The following is a 21898-nucleotide window of genomic DNA, read 5'->3' as shown; positions in this document are numbered from 1 at the left end:
TACCCGTGGTGCATCCTAAACCTTTTTGAAATTCAAAATATTACATTTACACTTTAATGATTTTAAAAAACAGTAAGAATAATGCCAACTGCACTCTTCTTCATCTACCTTGAATTTTTATTTCTGCGGATTTTATCATCCATTTTCTCTATTTTATGCTAATAACTTGATTCAAAAGAAAAGAGGGTCAACTTTGTTTCACATGGATTTTCATTATCGATAATTAGTACAAAAAGAGGGAACATGTACTACAATTATATCACACAAAATATTTTTATTATTAAAATGTTTTATTGTTGAAGGTATCATATGTACACATAATGTTTTGATCAGATCCACCTCCATATCCCTCCTTCCATCGTCTCCCTGTGCCTCTTCCATCACGTCTTCCTCTACACTTCATGTACTTTTTTTAAGACATGTCAAGTCTCTTAGTGATGCTTGTATGGGAATGGGTGTAAGACCATCTTCTGGAGTATGGCTAGCCTTTCAATGACTGCATCCCTAAAGAAAACTGATTCTCCTTCCCCCAGCAGCCATTAGTTGCCAATAGCTCCTCATATGGGGGTGGTAGTCTGTGAGCCCCCGTGCTGGAGAGTTTCATGTCAGCTTGACACAAGCTAAAGTCATCTGAGAAGAGAAAATGCCTCCAGAAGATCAGGCTGTAGGCAAACTTGCAGGACATTTTCTTAATTAGTGATTGATAGGGGAGGGCCTAGCCCCTTGTGAGTGGGGCCACGCCTTGGCTGGTGGTCTTGGGCTGAGTAAGAAAGCAGGCCGAGCAAGCCATGGGGAGCAAACCAATAATCAGCACCCCTCCTTGGCCTCCTCGTCAGCTCCTGCCTCCAGGTTCCTGCCCTGTTCCTATCCTGGCTTTCTTCTATGATGGACTGCGATGTGGAAGTGTAAGCCCAATAAACGCTCTCCTCTCCAACTTGCTTTTTGGTCATGGTGTTTCATCACGATGAGAGAAACACTACCTAGGACAGCCCCTTCTCCCGTTCTGGCTGGGACTTTGACTGGCTTGATCGTGTGCAGGTCTTGTGCATGTCGTCACTGCTGCTCTGAGTTCGTGTGTGCAGCAGTCCTGTTGTGTCCAGACGAGACTGCTTTGCTGCATGCAGATGTCCACCACTATGGCCCTTGCCGTCTTTCCTCTTTCTCTCCCACCATGGTCCCCAAGACTTGGAAAGGAGAGAATGTGGCATATATGTCTCAGTTAGAGCTGAGCATTCACAGTCTCTTATGCTTTGCATCTTGGCCAGTGTAGTCACTGTATTCATCACCATCTACTGCAAAAGAAGTTTCTCTGATGAGGGTTGAGAGACACATTCACCTCTGGGGATGAAGATAAGAATGTGGAGGGAATTGTGTCACTGTGTCCATTTAGCACATTAATAGTACTAAGGTTTCCCTTAGGGCCTAGGACCTAGCCAGGCGTAGATTTGGGACCAGTTAACAAGAGTGGACATGAGCTCAATCTTGTGGTGTAGGAATTAACTGTTGCACCGGTGGACATTTCATGACCCGTCATTACAGTAGCTCTCGGGAGTCACAGCTGGGTAAGACTGTTGATTACTTCTGGTAGCATGCATAGACTCCTTCAGGTGGATTTCTCCATGAACCATGAAACAAGTAGGTGGTATCTCCAGCATTGGGTCTTTCTATCAGATTCCGGAGAGTAACTTAGAAAAATGGCAATCATCTGTAGTGTTTAGAGGAAGTCTATGGCACCCCACTGATCAACATTTCAAAAAGAGGTAACCCATACCTGGCAGTGGGTTTTATTCTATAGATAGTCTATGGTATCTGAGAGGGGCATTGTTTCCTCTTTATAGTGTAACTCCATTTAAATTCCTTATATATATGTATATGTATATGCCTATATTTTATGAAGTTTCTATGGTGGCAGATTTTCATTTGTCATTTTCAAGGGCCTATAGTTTAGTTATCCCCCCCCCCAGCATTCCCTCCTCTACCCTGCCCTCCCATCCCCAACTCCATTTAACTTTCCTATTCCATTACCCCTTTCTCTGCTTCATAGTATGTGCACGCTATTCCTCTTCCCTTGAGATGCACAAACCCACAGCCCTTGACTACTTTCCTGCCTTCTGTGGGCACTCCCAATTTAAACACATGTATCTATAGAGGCAAAGCTAGCATCCATGTATACGACAGAACATGCAGCATTGGTCTTTCTGGGTCTGGGTCACCTCATTCAGAATGATTATTTCCAATTCCATCCATTTCCCCAAACTTTTAATTTTTCTTTGTAGCTGAATAAAATTCCATTGTGTGTAGGGACCACGTTTTCATTATCTACTCATGAGTTAATGGGCATCTAGGCCTTTTCCATGTTCTAGCTGTTGTACATGGAGCGGAAATGAACATGGATGGGCATTTATCTCTGTACTAGGATATAGGGTCTTTTGGGACTATGCTCAGGATCATTTCTAGCATTTTGAAGAATATCCACCTTGATTTCCATAGTAGCTATACAAGTTTACACTTTCACCAGCAGTGAGTGACTGTTTCTTTCCACACATTCATACCAGCATTTATTATTTTTCTCTTCTTTTTTTTTAAACAAAAACAAAAACTTAGCCTTTCTGACTTGGGTAAGATGAAATCTCACATTAGTTTTAATGTTCATTTTTCTGATAGCTGAGGATACTTAACATGTAAGGTCTGTTTCTCAGGCATTTGTGTTTCTTCTTTGAAATCTCTGTGTTCATTCTATATCTTAGTTGCTGTTCTATCTCTGTGAAGAGACACCATGACCAAGGCAACTTTTATAAAGAAAAACATTTAATTAGGGGCTTGCTTACTTTTCAGCTGCATAGTCCATTATCATTACGGAAGGGAGCATAGTGGCATGCTTTGTGCTGGAGTACTAGGTGAGAACTACATCTAGGATCTGCAGGCTGGGGGTGGGGCAGAGGCAAGGAGAGAGAGAGACAGAGGAGATAGAGACAGAGAGGGAGGGAGGGAGGGAGGGAGGGAGGGAGAGAGAGAGAGAGAGGGGAGAGAGAGAGAGAGAGAGAGAGAGAGAGAGAGAGAGAGAGAGAGAGAGAGAGAGAGAGAAGAGAGAGAGAGACTGGACCTGGCATGGGCTTTTGAAACCCCAAAGCCCACCCCAAGTGAAATACTTCTTCCAAAATTGCCACACCTACTAATCCTTCTCAAATAGTGCTACTCCCTGGTGACTAGACATTCAAATATATGAGCCTCTGGGGGGGGGCCACTCTCATTCAGGCTACCCCATTCTACTCCTTGACCCTCATAGACATATAGCCATATCCTAATGCAAAATGCATTTAGTTCAACTTCAAACATCCCCAGAGTCTTTCATTCTCGCTCACTTGGTGCCCTAGCTCAATTGTTTGCATCAGCTTTCTGTTGTTGATGGTTTTGTGCTGTTTATGATTGGGTTGTTTGTTTTCTAGGTGTTCAAGATTTTTTTTTTTGTATGTGTGTGTGTTCAGTTTTTTTTAATGCTCTTTGTATATTCTGCATAGCTGATAAATAGTTTTCCCACTCTGTAGGCTGCCTCTTCACTTGGCTGATAGTGTTCTTTGCTATACAGGAGTTTTTAGTTTCACAGGGTTCCATTAATTAATTGTTGATCTGAATGCCTGCACTTGTAGATGAATATCTAAATGGTCTTATTAAATAAAAAACACGGAACCAGATGTAGGGGTGAAAGCCTGAGAGAGAACAGGGAAATAGAGAAAGCCACCAGCCAACCTTACCTCACCAACTCAGCAGCTTCCAAATGTGAGTTACTTCCTGTCTACCCATGTCTATATGCCTTGCTGTTCTGCCATCTGATTTGCTCTCTCTGTCCAGCTACATCACTTCTTCTTCCTGCCCAGCTCTGTCACTTCCTATCTGTCTGTGCAGACCTCCAGACCTCCATGGTTAACTAGTGTTGGAATTTAAGGCATGTGCCACCACACCTGGCTCTGTTTCCAGTGTGGCCTTGAACTTACAGAGATCCAGACAGATTCCTGCCTGCCAAATGATAGGATTAAAGGCATGTGCTACCATTGCCTGACTTCTTTGTTTACTATAATGGCCATTCCTATTCCTCTGATCGCCAGGCAAGCTTTATTTATTAAGGCACAAATAAAATATCACCACATGCACTGTTGGAGTCCTGTTCAGAAAGTGCTTCCCTGTTCCAATGAGTTCAAGAGTATTCTTCCACTTTCTCCTCTCTCTGCTTGTATACCTGTGTATCACATGGGTGCCTGCTGCCCTTGGAGGCCAGAAGAGGGCATTGGATTCCCTGGGACTGGAATTATAGACAGTTGTGAGCTCCATGTGGGTACTGAGAATTGAACCCAGGTCCTTTAGAAGGCAGGGAGTCCTCTCAACCACTGGGCCATCTCTCCAGTCTCGGGATGTTAATTTTGTAACGGGCCACAATGCTGAAAACGTTCACTAGCTCTAGGAGTTTCCTGGTGGGGTCTTTGGGGTCTGTCATATGTAGAAGAATCATGTCATCTGCACAGGAATACTTTGACAGCTTCCTTTCTTATGTGTGTCCCTCTTATTTCCTTCTCTTGTCCTGTTGCTTGAGCTAAGATACCAGGCACTGTTGAACTCACAGCCTTGTCTTGTTCTGTGGGAGTGTTTCAAGTTTTTCTCCACTCCCTAGGATTGTGGCTATTGGTTTGCCATACTTAACCTTTATTATGTTGGCATGTATTTTCTCCATCCCCATTCTTTTCAGTGTATCATGAAGGGTTGTTGTATTTTGTCAGACTCTTTTCAGCATCCATTGACATGATCATGTGATTTCTGTCCATGAGTCCATGTGTGTGGAGAATTACATTTATTGAGTGCTCTAGTTGTTTTTTTTTTTTTTTTTTTTTTTTTACCTTCTCTTCCCACTGCTTTCCCGTTTTCTACAGGTTCCATTTTGATGGTGAGGCTTTCCATTGAAGTCTTATCTGGCTTATTGAGTTTTTCATTTCCAGGATCATTTTAGTTTGGGTCCTCCAGCAGTTCTCTTTGCTTAATTCTATTTTATGTTTGGCATGGTATCTGCATTTCATTAATTTCTTTGCTTTTATTTCTTGGGGTGTGTTCATATCTTCCTTGAGTTGTTTGGACATGGTTATAATAATTCTTTTATCTGAAAGTTCTTCCAGGCTGTTCTCATTGGAGTCCATTATTACAGGATTGGCAACTTGTGGAACAGACGTTTCTTGGATTTTTCTAAGTTTCTTCTTTGGGGATGGTACTCTATATCCGTATTTGTTGGTTGGGTGTGAGTATGGGCCTGAGGTGATGGTCTGGGGATGGCTTACCTGTCAATGTGGGAGCTAGAGGACCTAAGTTCTATACCCAGAAGCCACTAGGAAAAGAGAGAATTGAGTCCAGAAAGTTATCCTCTGACCTCCACACATGTGTGTTCTCCAACAATAAATACAATATTAAAAAGCTTTTAAAGAATCTTCAAATCTATTTTTCTAAAAAAGACACTTAACTGTAATTCTGTGTGGTGTAGAGAATTAGAAGAAAGGGGTGTAGATGTCGGTTCAGATGTGTTTCTCTCAAGTATTTTCAGTCTGCATTTGACCTCAGTCAGAGAGCTTGTAGACACAGAAGGCTGAACTGTGTATGGGGCCATATGTACAAAAGCTCATGTATGACCTGAACACAAGGAATGACACAGTCTCACGCTTCCCCTACCAGACCAAAACCCAAGTGTTTTCTGGGCTCTCTGCCGCCCCACACATGGCTGCCTTTATACCTACTCTCTGGGTAGCTGAGTTTGTTTGCTGAGTGAATTAAGATTCTCCTCCCACCTAACTATTTCTGTACATGGTTTTTATTTCATGTGTTTAGTCAATATTGTGTTAGCAAAGCTATGTAGTTTTTAAAAAGTCACGATTCTTTATTCATTCTTTCTCTGTGGACTTCCTCCCTTCCAAGCTTTTTCTGTCTTACTTCCCCTCTCTGTAGAAATTTCAAGGACCTTTTCTGTTTATTTTCAACCACGAATGTTCTTGATGACGTGTGTTTTCGGCTGGGACTGTGCTCAGAATGTGGCTTAGAAACACAGCCTCTAGCGCTGTTCTACGTCTCCCAGCCTCTCTGATGCTTTCTTGTGTGTACCTTCTTTTCTTTTTATAGACCGTATTCTATAATTACCAAAGCATGTTTTTATACATATTGTGAAAACATTATATAGAAGTATACTTATCTTCTTCATCTTGGCTACTGACTTCTGGGTTCTAGCTAATAGTTAATGTTCTATGTCATCCACTGAAATGGATAGTCATTATTTAAAATTCTGTATGTAGTTATAACATTAACCATGCATATCAATTGTCCTGGCTAGTCTTCTGTCAACTGGGCACAAACTAAGCGGAGGGAACCTCAACTTAAAACTGCCTCCATGAGATGCAGCCATGGCAGGCAAGCCTGTCAGGCATTTTCTTAAATTAGTGACTTATGGCCAGCCCACTGTGGGCAGTGTCACCCCTGGGCTGGTGGTCCCAGATTCTATAAGAACACAGGCTGAACAAGCCAGGAAGAACAAGCCAGTAAAGAGCATTCCTCCATGGTCCCTCATCAGCTCCTGCCTCCAGGCTCCTGCCTTGTTTGAATTTCTGTCTTGGCTTCCTGGCTTCCCAAGATACACATGCAAAATAAATCCTTTCCTCCCGAAGTTGCTTTTGGCCATAGTGTGTCATCATATAGTAGCAACCTAACTAAGACATCAATAAGATTATAATGTAATCCAAATGGTTTCAAATAAAGTTTCTTTGAGTCAGGATTGTGATTTATAGACACACATATATACAATAGGGTATAATATTTATTTAAACAATTACTAGGTATTTACTCGTTAAAAAACTTTCTTCCTTTGCTGTCTTACAGAATAAAGAAGATCTTGAATATGTCCCCAAAGGAAGGACACAGGTGTGACGGCAGAAGACATAGCTTTCGTGAAGTTTCAAAAGCCAGTCAAGCTGAAATGAACAGTCCAGTTGGCGTGCTAAGACTCGAGGTAATCTGTAACCAGTCGTGGGATCAAAATCACTTAACCTTGGGAAAAATAAATGTCTGAAAACTTGTAACAGGCAATGAAAACCGAGCTATAATATTATATACATGATATCAGGGAAACACATCTTTTTCTTTAGAAAGGCACAGTATTGGTTTTCTTGTCTTAAAATTGGCTTCTGGATAGAGCTAAGCAGCACACCACGATATTGTTAAGATTCACAAGTAGGAAGTCAAGCTTTCTGGTAACAGCTTTTTGGGGTCATAGTTAACATGCCGTGAAATGTAAGCACTTAGATTACAGAATTAATAGCTGTTAGTGCATGCGTAATTAAACAATCTTCACCTTCCATATTCTCTAATTTGAGGGGAAATTCTGGAGACACACTGGTCTTATTGTAAGAATTTACAGAGGATAGGTGTTGTTCAAAACCTTCTGAGTACTCGTAGATTTCCTGGAGTCTGTGCTTCTCATCAGCATCGTTTGATGATGTTTAATCAGGGCTGTCTCAGTGTTTTTCTGAGACAGGAATTATATAATAAGTTAGTGTTTCTTATAGTGGAAGTCACTCTCTTACTGCGTCTTTTTCAAACCAATCTTTTCCTTTTTCGTTTTAAACTACTCAATTTGGTGCCTTCAGACATTTATTTCCTTTCTGAATCTGTGGTTTGGGAAACTCTGGAGCGCTATCTGTCTCTGCGCCTCTCAGCTGACGTTGGAACAGTGTGGTGCCTAGGGTGCTGGGCTATCTCTGGTTGCTGGAGATGTTGCTGTTATCCGAGGGCTCCTCTTTGCCTAGGGAGGCAGCCGGAACTCCAGTACAGGAACACCTGGGCTGGAAGGCCATGTGGGGTGGCAGCTGGAACCTCTCCCCTCCCCTACACTGGTCACACCTGGGCTAGCTCTGTGGCTTCGTGTCCTCACAGGGTAGGGTGGGGTCCCAGGGCAGCATTCTGAGACTGTTTCCTAATTAATGTTGAAAGTTGCATGAAATCCTCTAATCATTCTCTATTCTCTGTGGAATGACCGCGAAAGGATGGCCTGTCCAAAGCCAGTGCGCTCTGCTCTTTGTCTGCAGTGGCTTAAATCTCCCACTTGACAGTTTCAGTACCTGCCATTGTTGAGTTGTCCTGACTTCATGATAACTCGAAGCACAAGGTCCTATCAGTATTATCAGGTCCAGGAGGGTGGTCTAAGGCCCCTGGGCTGTGGTTACTGGTGGTGGTGGTGGGAACTAAGGTCCCTGGGCTGTGGTTACTGGGAGGGGCAAAGGCCCCTGGGCTGTGGTTACTAGAGTACTGTTCTCTGAAACAATTTCTCTCTATGTGGGGACTTCAGAGCTCAGGAGATCAGCCGGCATCACCCCCACACTATATTCTGCTAACCCATCACACCCTTCCCACCTCACAGATGGAAATGGGAGATACATAGGAGGTACTACCCACATGAGACTTCAATGAGAAATCAGCCCTCAGTGTGGGGATGATTCTCAGGGCTCTTTGCTGAATCCTCGGGGCACTTTCTTCTTCTTCTTCTTCTTCTTCTTCTTCTTCTTCTTCTTCTTCTTCTTCTTCTTCTTCTTCTTCTTCTTCTTCTTCTTCTTCTTCTCCTCCTCCTCCTCCTCCTCCTCCTCCTCCTCCTCCTCCTCCTCCTCCTCCTCCTCCTCCTCCTCCCCTTTTTCCCCTAAAAAGAGAAATTGCCAATGTTTGTATCTAAGTACAGAGAACTTCTAACGTCCAGGGGCCTCATTCACTTTTACTGCTCCCTCTCCATCTTCCATACACATGTGTGTTTCATTCACTTTTACTGTTCTCTCTCACACTCTCTAATAAATATATGTGTATATGTTCAATCATACATATATGTATAATTGAAACTGTTTTGGTTGCTATTAATCCAAGTGGATGAGCAGTATTTTGTTATGCCATGGAGTGGCCCATCAGGGGTACCACGACATAGGAGAACCAGGGCTTGGGTAGTCAGGAAGGCAAGGGTTCGGTGAATGACAGACAGACAACACACTCAGAAGTGGTTTGAATCTGCTGCAAATTTACTTTTGTAAATCAGTAGTTTATATACAGAAAAGAAAACTATTAAGTCATACAAGGAACAACAAGAGCTTGGCAATAATTCAATTACATCATCTTTAAAAAAAATCAAGCACACAGCCACTAATCGGCGCTAGACATATCCCTTCACTCACAAGAACTTTATGACCCAAAGAGCAGTCTGTGTTTTTTAAACTTAGTACAGTTCCTAGACTTGTGTAGGCTTCTTGTGGTTGTAGCTGTGTCCCTTATCTTATCCCAGCAGTTTTCTAGTTTATAATACATTATTCCTTTTTTGGTTCCCATGGCCCACTTAGCCAATTTGGATGTTGTAGACCCTCTCTAAGTCTTTTTTAGTTTTTTACCATATATTTCTTTTAATGTAAAACCTTTTTACCTGTTGGAATATGGACTCTTGTACTTTTACGCCTGTAAGGGAAAGGGGTTCTGCTGTAGTCCTTGAGTTTCCCATGCTGAACTTCCCATGCAAAGGCCCACCATCTGCCTCCTATGAGATAATGTCTTTTGTCATAACTCACTTAGTTGGGATTCCCAAAGGATTCCTAGTGGGTGAGTGTTCATTCCCTAGAAGTGCCTGAACCTTTATCCTTTTTTTTTTTTTATCTAGCAGCTTGGGATTTTTAAGAAATAGCTCATTCTGCTATATCTGATTAAGACCCATGTCCAGCTTCCCCTTTCCTCTATAGTTCACAAGCCAAGCATTCATTAATTTTGGCTTGCTTCATAGATTAATTAGAACATTATCAGAAAAGCAGTTATGCAGAACCCATAGCCCAGGGAGCTCATGATCTGTGAAGCATGTCTTCTTCGAGAAGGAGGCAAAACACGGACACTCTGCCAGGGACCTCCAGGGAGCTTAGTCCTGTGGGACATGTATCTCCCGTCCACTGTTATTGACATAATTGTTCATGTCACACGGACGACACTGGAGTTGGTGTGGCATTGTTACTTCATTTTTTTCAAGAGCTTGAGTCTTCTTGACTTTTATTGGGATTCATGACACTATAAAGCCACTTTTGCAAATCTCTCTGAGTTAAAGCTTCTCACCTTGGAATGCCTGGGACACTGTACCCGCACAATGCCTCTAAGACTTTTGTAACCTTATGGTTTATCTATGAACTACAGTACCGGTTTACATGTTTCCGAAGTCTTAGCATGTAGTCATAGTCGTGGTCATGGGTGGGTCTTCACACCATGTACTCTCAGCAGCAGCCTGGGTTTGATGTCATTTCTGGAGACACTGATTTTTGAATTATGTGGTGGTTTGGCTTGTGTGGAGGTTACGGGCAGGAAGCAAGTATTTTAGCCAGTGTCTGCTGGGACCTTTATGTTTCATCTCTTCTTACTCCTCACACCAGTTCCACTCCTGGCTGCCCTTGGCTGAGTCCTGGCTCTGCCAGACTTCATTATCATTTTCCCACTGGCCTTAAAGTCCTTATCAGTTCTATTTTTTCTAGGCCTTGGGACTGCCACACTCATACCTTGCTCTTCTTTGGATTATTAAATAAATTTATTTATTTATTTTACATCCCATCCATAATTTCCCCTCCCAATCCCTCTTCCTACTCCCCTCTGTTCCCACCCCCCAATCCACTCCTCCTGCATTTTTGTTTAGGAAAGGGCAGGTCTCCCATGAGTATCAACAAAACATGGCTTATCAGGTTGCAGAAAGACTCAACACCTCCCCATATATTAAGGCTGGGCAAGGAGATCCAGTATGAGGAATAGGGCCCCAAAAGCCTGTAAAAGAGTTGGAGACAGCCCCTGTTCCCACTGAGAGGAGTCCCACAAGAGGACCAAGCTACACAACTGTAACATACATGTAGAGGGCCTAGGTCAGTCCCATGCAGGCTCCTTGGTTATTGGTTCAGTCTCTGTGGGCTGTGAACCCAGGTTAGTTGATTCTGTGAGTTTTCTTTTGGTGTCCTTGTCCCCTCTGGCTCTTACAATCCTTTCTCTTCCTCTTCTGCAGGATTCACCTAATGTTTGGCTGTAGGTCTGCATCTGTTTCCATCAGTTGCTGGATGAAGCCTCTCTGAAGACAATTGAGCTAGGCACTCATCTGGTCACAGGAGATGGCCAGTTCAGGCTATGTGTCTGCTATTGCTAGGAGTCTAAGCTGGGGTCTTCCTTGTAGATTCCTGGGAGATTCCCTTGTGTCAGGTTTTTACCTGACCCTGAAGTGCTCCCCCATTTCCAGTAGTCTCTTTCAGTACTCTCTCCCCTCATCCCCCCAACCTGATCGCTCATGTTCCCTTTCCCACCTGCCCTCAGTCCCCTCATGAAATCTATTTCCCCTTTCCAAGGAGATCTGGGTGTCCCCACATGAACCCTACTTGTTACCTGGGGCTGTGGATTGTAGCATGGTTATTCTTTATTTTATAGCTAATATCCACTTAGGAATGAGTACATATCATGTTTATCTTTCTTTTTTTTTTCTTTATTATGTATACAGTGTTCTGCCTACATGTGTTCTTGCAGGCCAGAAGACAGCACCAGATTTCATTATGGGTGGTTGTGAGCTACCATGTGGTTGCTGGGAATTGAACTCAGGACCTCTTGAAGAACAGTCAGTGCTCCCAACCACCAAGCCATCTCTCTTTGTTTTTTTTTTTTTAATTTATTCACTTATTATTATGTATACAGTGTTCTGCTTGCATGTATGCCTGCAAGCCAGAAGAGGGCACCAGCTCTTATTACAGATGGTTGTGAGCCAGCATGTGGTTGCTGAGAATTGAACTCAGGACCTCTGGAAGAGCAGCCAGTGCTCTTAACCTCTGAGCCATCTCTCCAGCCCCGGTATCCTTGTTTCTGACAGCTGAGTAATACTCCATTGTGTAAATGTACCATGTTTTCTTTGTCCATTCTTTACTTGAGGGACATCTAGGTTGTTTCCAGGTTCTGGCTACTACAAATAAAGCTGCTATGAACATAGTTGAGCAAGTGTTCTTGTGGTATGATTGAGCATCCTTGGGTATATGCCCAAGATCGGTACAGCTGGGTCTTGTGGTAGGTTGATTCCCAGTTTTCTGAGATACTGCCACACTGGCTTCCAAAGTAGTTGTAGAAATTCGAACTCCCACCAGCAATGGAGGAGTGTTTTCCTTGCTCCAAATCCTCTCCAGCATGAACTGTCACTTGTATTTCTTATCTTAGCCATCCTGATAGGTGTAAGATGGAATCTCAAGGTCCTCAAATCCAAAGAAACACCTGTCTATTTTTTTGATTTGCATTTCCTTGATGGCTAATAATGTTGGACATCTTAAATGTTTCTCAGCCCTTTGAGATTCTTATGTCAAGAATTCTCTGTTTAGATCTGAACCCCATTTTTAATTGGATTATTTGGTTTGTTGATATCTAGTTTCATGAGTTCTTTATATATTTTGGAGATCAGCACTGTTGGATGTGGGGTTGGTAAAGATCTTTTCCCATTCTGTAGGTTCTGTTTTGTCCTATTGATGATGTCCTTTGCCTTACAGAAGCTTTTCAATTTCATGAGGTCCCATTTATTAACTGTCAGTCTTATTGTCTGTGCTACTGGCATTTTGTTCAGGAAGTTGTCTCCTGTGCCTATGTGTTGGAGGTTATTCCCCACTTTCTCTTCTATTAGGTTCAGTGTATCTGGATTTATGTTGATGTCTTTGATCCACTTGGACTTGAGTTTTGTGCAGGATGATAGGTATGGATCTAGTTACATTCTTCTACACGCCGACATCCAGTTATGCCAGTATCATTTGTTAAAGATACTTTCCTTTTTCCATTGTATATTTTCAGGTTCTTTGTGGAAAATCAGGTGTCCATAGGTGTGTGGATTTATGTCAGGGTCTTCTATTCAATGCCATTGATCTGCCTGTCTGTTTTTATGCCAATACCATGTGGTTTTTATTACTATAGCTCTGTTGTAGAGCTTGAAATCAGGGATGGTGATACCTCCAGAAGTTCTTTTATTGTCATACCTTCTTCTTCTCCTTCTCCTTCTTCTCCTCCTTCTCCTCCCCCTCCCCCTCCCCCTCCCCCTCCTCCTCCTCCTCCTCCTCCTCCTCCTCCTCCTTCTTTTTGGTTTTTCGAGACAGGGTTTCTCTGTGTAGCTTTGTGCCTTTCCTGGAACTCACTTGGTAGCCCAGGCTGGCCTCGAACTCACAGAGATCCGCCTGCCTCTGCCTCCCAAGTGCTGGGATTAAAGGCTTGCACCACCACGCCCAGCCATACCTTCTTCTTAAATTACACTGTTCACTATTAAAAATCTCAAACTCCTTCTTATTAATTTTTGTATATATTATACAAATACTTACACAAGTGTAAATCAGATTTGAAGATGTAGAATGGGAGAGGGTTTGCCTAGCATGTGCCAGGACATACTTCCAAACCCCACAGCAAGAGGCTGAATCTAAATAGTTTATAACTTTATAAGTTTAATTTATTTTATTTTAAAATAATATGCATGTGACTGAATGTAGGTATGTGCATGGAAATGATGGTACCCTTTGAGGCCAGAAGAAGGTGTTGTATCCTCTGGAATCAGAGTTACAGGAGGTTGCAAGTTGCCAACCAAACACTGACAACCAAACTTGGTCCTCCAGAACAGCAGAAGGTGCTCTTAACCCCTGAGCCATCTCTCCAGCCCCTTTAGTACAAACCCTCTTAATAGTTGTTGCTGACTTCACATATTCAAAACTACAGCATACTTTCTCATGCATATAGCATGAATCTTAAAAGTTCTTATTAATAAAATCAAACCCAGAGCCAGGTATTGGGGTCAATGCTGGAAGATCAGAGAAGTAGAACAAGCCACAGCCACCTCACCTCGCCAGTTCCTCAGCTGATCCTGTTTCCTCAGACTGGAAGCCTCTGTGTCCTCATCCAGAATGAATCCCAGCTGAACTGTTGCTCAAAAGCCTAAAAGCTTAACCATGCCAAAAGCTTCTGGTTTCTGGTCCTCATGCCTTATATACCTTTCTGCTTTCTGCCATCACTTCCTGGGATTAAAGGCGTGCGTCACCATGCCTGGCTGTTTCCAGTGTGGCTTTGAACTCACAGAGATCTGCCTGGCTCTACCTCCCGAATGCTGGGATTAATGGTGTGCATCACCACCACCTGGACTCTGTATCTAGTGGCTGTTCTGTTCTCTGACCCCAGATAAGTTTATTAGAGGGCACAATATTCTGGGGAACACAATATCACCACACATGCACTTCAATTGTTCTGAATTACTGATGCAAAACTAGAGTATTCAACTCAGAATGGGTCATTGGATTCGGATTTCAAATAACACACCACTTTGATTTGTTTAGGGAGAAGCAGCAGCAAAAGAAGACTTAGTGCATGCTGGAGAGAATCCGAGCGCCTCAGTCCTAACTCAGATGGAACTTGAAATTAAAGATATCGAAGCTGCCATCTCTGAAGAGAACACCCAAGAGCTCTTGGTTAAAAGAGAACTGGAAGTCTGGAAGAAGCTCTATCGAGGAGAGATAGAGCAGATAGATGGCATGCCGTTGGAATTGAGGGTGTAAGCTCCTGGCTCGCCATGAAAGCACAATGCTCAGGGAACTCGTTCGTGAGATTTGTAGACTGTATAATTCTGGAAAACGTGTTGATAAATGAGCCTCCTTTAAAATGTTAGTCCCAAACAGTTTTTATTTCTCCGTTTTTCATTACATATGGCATTTCCTACTTTACTATTCTCACAGTTGATGTAATCAATTTGATCTTTAATTGTTTATGGGAATCTCTAGGTGACAGTTTGTATTATTGTAAGTTGTATGATTATAGCTTAATCTTTCAGAGTTTCCATAAATATAAACATCAAAAGTTTAACTGTTTTTGGAAGATTATAACCCAAGCCTTCATAGGCTACTGACCCTCCTCCGGGCACATTCTGGCGTCGGTTAATTTAACGTTCCTGTGATTTTCATTGTGACCACTAGAGGGAGCGTGCAGAGTGGCTGCATGAGTCTCTCCCGCAGAATGCGTTGTTGGACTAGGGGAAGAACCAACACAGAGCAGAAGGAAAGCAGAAATCCCAGAGTGGGTAGAATAATTCCTTGTTCAGTACGGGCAGGAGTGGGTGGCCAACAACCAGTCACTGCTTTGGACCTCAACTTCATGCTGCTGTTCCTGAGACCCAAACACTTCCAGATGAAGAAAACTGATAATTTTCCTTGGGGAGTTTTAAAAACATCTGCAGATTAGTTTAATAAATTCAAATAGTCTTGCCTGTTTTTTTTTTCCAGTTTAGTTCTATCAATTTTATGTAAAAATGATTCATTAATAAATTTATGCCTAATGAAATGCCTACTATAAGGAAATTGACACATCTTCACCTTACATAGTTACCTAAGTACAAGTAACACCCCCCCCCCCAATTCATCTGGGTTTGTTTTGTGACCCATTTAGTTGAACCAGGGCCTTCTGTGGGACCATTGGAATCCATTGGAGCCTGGTGGTGTCATGAATGGGCACATAATTGAAGTCAAGGACTCCCCATTTTCCTAAATAGTTCAGCAGTGAGGGCCCCTCGGGTATCATTTTATGTACATTGGTGTCTTGCCTACATTAATGCCCGTGTGAGGGTGTCAGATTTTGGAGCTACAGACAGTTGTAAGCTGACATGTGGATGCTGGGAACTGAACCTGGGTCCTTTGAAAGGGCAGTCTGTACTCTTAACCGCTGAGCCATCTCTCCAGCTGGTCCCGTTCTTGGGCGGACCTGGTGCAGACATCTGCAGTTGTTGGGAGTGCATGACTGCGATGTTTGTCCTGTTCAGAAGACAGCATTTCGCAGCCTTTCTTGCTGCTTTCTCTTTGTAGTGTTCTCCAAGCCTTGGAGGGAGATGGCAAACGTGTTGTGTTTAGGACGGAGCAGTCAGCCATCACTTCCTCTCAGCACAGTAGGTACAGTGCTCCCAGTGACGCTCTGAAGGGTCTCCTCTGCAGACCCTTCCCGAAGGCTGCAGGGCTCCTCCTAACGTGTTCCACTTCCCGTTTCATTCTGGAACCCCCTCAGAACTGTATGGCCTCTTCAGAATGATTTTGAAGCTACAGTTGTTTACAATAAGTATGCTCCGATAGGGTTTCAGTGTTGAGACATCCTTACTCAATGAGACGCCGCACTTCTTGTGGCGATTAAAATCTGTTCCTTTAGGAAAAAATGAGATTCTCAGTTTCTGCCCTTGACAACCTCACAGCTCTATTCAAAGCAAACCTCCAGGGCACTGTGAAGCACAGGTCTGAACTGCTCCAGCAGAGTCCAGCCTTCAGCTCTCTCGCACTGAAATGTTCCGAAGAGTGTGGGAGTCCGTGGAATTTTCCTGCCAAGAGAAAGCCCCTGATGACACCAACTGCAAATTCAGGGCAGCTGGGGACATTCCTGACTGGGCTTAGGGTTTTTCCTCTGGGTTTCAGCTTTCTGGTATGATTCTTATTTTTAATTTATTGAATTATTGAATTTATTGAAATACTGACCTGTTTAATGGACTTGTGTTTGATTGGGTATGACCATAATAATGGGTATTAATTACAAAAGAAAACAAAGTTTGAAATTTACTGAAAAGGGCCTGGGGCTCTCACTGTCATGAGATGTACCATCCTTAATTTAATACAGAATTTTAAAGGATACATTTAACTTTCTTTTTAATCCACACTTACATTAGGTTTTAGAAAATAATGCTATCTGTAACCAGAGGCATACCTGAAATGTCCTGGCTCAGCGTCTCAGAGGCCCCAGGCTGGTTGTGCATCATAACCATCTTAGAGTTTGCCTGAGCCTTCCAAGCTCACTACCCCAAGTCATCACTGAATACTTGACAGAAAGACACACAGCCCTGTAAGGATATTTGTGTTCAAAGGAATTTGAGATGGATGCTTTTTCTCAATTAAGTAAAATTACAACACTAAAAAGACTCTTTTTTTGCCATTTTTCTTAAATAAAAAATATTTCAATTGCTATTTACTGATCACATCTTTGCTCATATAAAATATTTTATTGCTGCATGCTTTCTATTAAACACTTTATAATATAAATACTTTTGATACTAGTTATATTTATAATTGATAAATACTTCTCTATTAAATACTTTTTAAATACTTTAAGCAAATAGTTGAAGTTTCAAGATGAAGTTCGCGTAATGTCCATCTTGCCTTCCCTTGAATGAGCAATGGCTCAGGTAGCTGTGACACCAAGAACCTTTAAATAGCAGCTAGTGCAAGAAGCAGAACACTGCTCTCTACCCAGTAAGCCCTACAAGCCTGTACATAGCCCCCATTTCCCTGGGAGCAGACAGGGAAGCTCCTTATCCAACCTTACGGCAGCTGTATGTGTCATTCTTCATAGCAAACATCCATTCTAGGGAGTTAAAAATGGTTCCAATAATGACTCTATCAACCAAGCTTAATCAATCATAGAATATGTAAGTATGCTTGATTTATTTGAAATGCTTGTCTAATGTGTTATAGAATATTTTAAGGTGTGTTACTTTTGTTTACGCTCTGGAACATTTGTTTAATGATGCAAAGATGTGTTTAATTAAATAAAGTTCACCTGCAGTCAGAAAGCTGAGTCAGCAACTAGCTGACAGGAAGTGGTAAGGAGGAGCCAGGTGAGAAAGGGTTTATAAGGAGGGGCGAGGAGAAGCACAGGGCTTTTTGGATGATGCGAGCAAGGAGAGGAAGTGAGCTACTTGCTATGTTATGCCCAGATTGCGGGGACCCCCTAAAGAGCACCACAGAGACCAAATCCCATATGTAAAAGCAAAGATCCTTTATTTCACGCTCGGAGCTTGGACTCTCTATCCAAAGCATCAGCATCCGTGAGAGCAGAGAGCCCTGAGTCCAGGGAGGGTGTTTATTATTATTATTATTATTATTGCAGAGGTTGGGGTGAGGGGATTTCCAGGGTTCAGGACCCTGATTGGCTGACATTTGTCTAGGGTTATAGGGAATGTTTGAAATGTCAGATATTTCCCCTTAGATGCAGGCCCTCCCTGGGTGGGATCAGTTCAGGCTTCTCCTGGATCCTGGTGTTGCCTGCCAGTAAACCTGTCACAGAAGCTGTGTCTGGGCCTCTAAGCCTGCCATGGCAGCTGTGTGGTCAAACTGTTCTGGGCCTCCTCACATTATTCAGCCTATCTGAGGAGCAGAATTCCACCTTAACCTTTGAATCTTGAGTTCTTTAGAGGGACGGAGATTTAGTTAAGTTCCCTTCATAACTTTGAGAGAGTCGGTGCTTGAGGGAACAGAATTCCCTCAGGCTATGGCTCTTGAGGCCTAACCACTGCTGGTAGCTGAGGAGTTGCAGTTGCTGATTCAGACAATCATGGCTTAAACGGCAGCAACAATTTAAAACAAAAGAAGGACAACATTAGGGTTTGACCAATTTTTGACCTAGAGAAAAATTTCATAAAACACTTTAATAAAGTACAAAAATGCTTTGGGTGATTTTTACTCTTTGTGGTTATTATTAGATTACCTGTTTCTGTGTGCATTGGCTCACAGCTTTGGTAGCATTTTATCTTAATGCCCAGAACAGTAGTACAGGCCTGTGTTAATGAGGCCTCAACTTTCTTTCTCAACTCGATCTGACAAAATCACGGACTTCAGAATGTAAGCTTCCTTGAATGGTTTTACATTCAAGTAGCTGAAAGGGGAACAAACAAGTGATGTTTACATTCATAAATCACGGGAGCCCAGGGAACCAGTTCAATTACTGTTTTATGACATAAATGATGAAATCCCAGCTAGCTGACAATTCCCATGATTTTCTTAGCATCATTTCATATTTTCTGGGGACAAAAAAGAGGACCAGGGTCTAAGGGCTTCAAAGCTGTGAACCTGGACTGCTCCTTGCAAAAAGAGAGAAAAAACAAAACAAAACATCAGTTGCTTCTGCAGGGAATTGGGTATGACACAAATGTGAAATGCCCTCCATAGCTTCTTGTTGCTAGAGTTTTCCTGCCTTGCCCACAGTCAGGACAAATCTTTGTCACCTGCCAGTCCCACGGCCGCTCAGACCCAACCAAGTAAACACAGAGACTTATATTGCTTACAAACTGTATGGCTGTGGCAGGCTTCTTGCTAACTGTTCTTATAGCTTAAATTAATCCATTTCCATACATCTATACCTTGCCACGTGGCTGGTGGCTTACCGGCATCTTCACATGCTGCTTATCATGGCGGCGGCTGGCAGTGTCTCCTCTGCCTCAGCCTTCCGCTTCCCAGAATTCTCCTCTCTCCTTGTCCCACCTACTTCCTGCCTGGCCACTGGCCAATCAGTGTTTTATTTATTGACCAATCAGAGCAACAGATTTGACATACAGACCATCCCATAGCAGCTTCTAGCAGAGAAATCAGAGACGTGTGCGTTGCTTTATAAGGTGATGGTACTGTCTTTGTTAAAAGCACAACAAGGTCCCTGTTGTAATTTAGACAGAGTTTGGAGGTGGGATGGGGCTTGGAGGGAGAAAATAATTCTGTAGTCAGAGAACATCTTTTTGCATGTGAGTTTGTCTACCAACTAATGGATGAGGAGGAACCAGACACATGGCATTCTGGATGAGGAGGATAGTGGCCACGCCTGTTCATCAGTTAATCTTCATGTCTTGCAATAGCCAGTAAAGGGAAGTATGCTGTCTTAGTTAGGGTTTCTATTGTGAAGAGACACCATGACCATGGCTACTCTTATAAAGGAAAGCATTTAATTAGGGCTGGCTACAATGTCAAAGGTTTAGTCTCTTATCATGGTGGGACATGTTGGTGTACAGGCAGACATGGTGCTGCAGAAGGAGCTGAGAATTCTACATCTTGATCTGCTGGCAGCAGGAGACAGTGCCATACTGGGTGTAGCTTGAGCATATGAGACCTCAAAGCCCGCCCCCACAGTGACACACTTCCTCTAACAAGGTTACACCTACTCCATCAAGGCCATACTTCCTAATGCTATTCTTTATGGGCTAAGCATTCAAACACATGAGTCTGTGGGGGCCACACCTATTCAAACCACCACATATGCTAACCATCATTTTTATTCTGGTAAAATACAGACAAGACGATGTGCAGGTGTAACTTTAATAAACAAATCTTCCCTTACAAAGGCTTGGCATTCCTTTAAGAAGTTTTCTACTAGTTGAGAAAAAATTACACACTAATTTGTGAATGCTTTCATTTAAACATGACCTAGAGAACAGTTTTTCTGGGCTGGAGAGATGGCTGAGCAGTCAAGAGTACTGGCTGCTCTTCCAGAGGACCCAGGTTGGATTCCAAGCACCCACATGGCAACTCACAACAATTTGTAACTCCAGTCCCAGGGGATCAGACACCCTCTTCTAGCCTCTTTGTGCACTGAACATATGTAATGCACAGACATACAAGTGGGAAGCACCCACAAAATAATGAAAATTTAGAAAATATTTCTTATGGTCATTTTGTTCAAATATTTTTCCAATAAATTAAATATAAGACTTTGTTCTTAAATGAAACCAGTTTTTAAATTTTTCTTTAAAAAAAAAAACACAAAATCTGGGTGATGGTGGTACACACCTTTAATCCCAGCACTTGGGAGGCAGAGACAGGTGGATTTCTTTGGGTTAGAGGCCAGCCTGGTCTACAGAGCCAGTTCCAGGACAGCCAAGGCAACACAGAGAAACCCCATCTTGAAAACTCAAAAAGGAAAAACAAAGATGTTCTGTTTCCACTTGACACAGAATATTCTTTATTCTCTCTTCCAGCCGACTATCATGCTAACACTAAACTAGCTCCTGTCACTGGAAATAGTTCAGGTGTTTAATGGTCTGTTGTAGTAACAGTACTCACCCAAGCTCGCTCAAATATTTAGTTTTTAAAGACACCATCTCCATTTGGGTGTGGGAGGTCAGTTAGGCAAAGATGGACGACAACACTCAAGCACCGTCTTGAAGTTCCAAAGAATGAGCTTGGGAACGTTGTAAAACATTTGGAGAGGTGGTTAGCAGCAGCACAAAGAGAGACTATGGAACAGAACCGGTGGGAACACTGTAGTCCCTCCTAGAGGAGCTGGCTTGCCTGCCCACTGCTTATTTTTCTAAATTCTAATAAAATGGTTGTGTTTTCATTTGAGTCTGTCCTTAAATTCTTATATTAATGAGACTAAGAATCCCAAAGGGAGACCCCGATTTCCCCTTTACATTAAACTGGGGTGGGGGTGGGGGGCTTGGCTCCTGAAGACCCACGTGCAGTGGTGGAACGTGTATAATGTGAGAGTAGAAAGTGCTGAGTCAGGGCCTGCAGGACCTCTGGTCCCTTCACATCTCATGTTCAGGTGTTCATAACCAATGTCTGTTGCAGAGAACTTAATTTCTGCACAGCCACTGCCCCGACAAAGGCTGACACAACCTAAGACCTTTGCCTACAGTATCATCTGGAGGTTTCCCCTTCAAAATTCAGGTGATGGGGGGCTGGAGAGATGGCTCAGCAGTTAAGAGCACTGGCTGCTCTTCCAAAGGTCCTGAGTTCAATTCCCAGCAACCACATGGTGACTCACAACCATCCATAATGAGACCTGGAGCCCTCTTCTGGTCTGCAGGCAGAACAATGTGTACATGAAAAATAAATATATTAAAAAAATTCAGGTGATGAAACATAATGGACAATTGTATGGCTTTAAGAGGTGGGGCTTCGGGGGCTGACTAGGCAGAAGGTCTACTCTCGCAGATAGGTGTAGGTGCCATTAAAAAGGGGGGTCAGTGGTGGGAGTTGTCCCTTCTTTTACCGTATAGTCATCCATCCCCAGGATTAGCTTTTCCAAATACTGGAACCTACTGGTAATATTTTGGTCTGGA

General features: G+C 42.8%; 1 protein-coding gene and 1 long non-coding RNA gene across 6 annotated transcripts in view; both read left to right on the top strand.

The window, feature by feature from the left end:
* Ankrd26 (ankyrin repeat domain containing 26) overlaps positions 1–14907 on the top strand; it is a 52266-nt gene extending 37359 nt beyond the window's left edge. For all 5 annotated transcript variants that reach the window (XM_042277924.2, XM_076572413.1, XM_076572414.1 and 2 more), the window contains 2 exons: positions 6898–7027; positions 14385–14907. In XM_042277924.2, the coding sequence (XP_042133858.2) occupies positions 6898–7027; positions 14385–14603 (349 nt within the window). In that variant the 3' untranslated portion in view covers positions 14604–14907. The remainder of the gene's footprint in view (positions 1–6897; positions 7028–14384) is intronic.
* Positions 14908–14980: 73 nt separating this feature from the next.
* LOC143273364 (uncharacterized) lies at positions 14981–16546 on the top strand. The gene is made up of 2 exons (XR_013051426.1): positions 14981–15117; positions 15900–16546. It is a non-coding gene; the product is annotated as an uncharacterized LOC143273364 (long non-coding RNA).
* Positions 16547–21898: the final 5352 nt, after the last annotated feature.

This window comes from Peromyscus maniculatus, chromosome 5 (assembly GCF_049852395.1).
Source record: "Peromyscus maniculatus bairdii isolate BWxNUB_F1_BW_parent chromosome 5, HU_Pman_BW_mat_3.1, whole genome shotgun sequence".
NCBI classification, from domain to species: Eukaryota; Metazoa; Chordata; class Mammalia; order Rodentia; family Cricetidae; genus Peromyscus; species Peromyscus maniculatus.
This window is presented reverse-complemented; position numbering and strand designations above follow the sequence as displayed.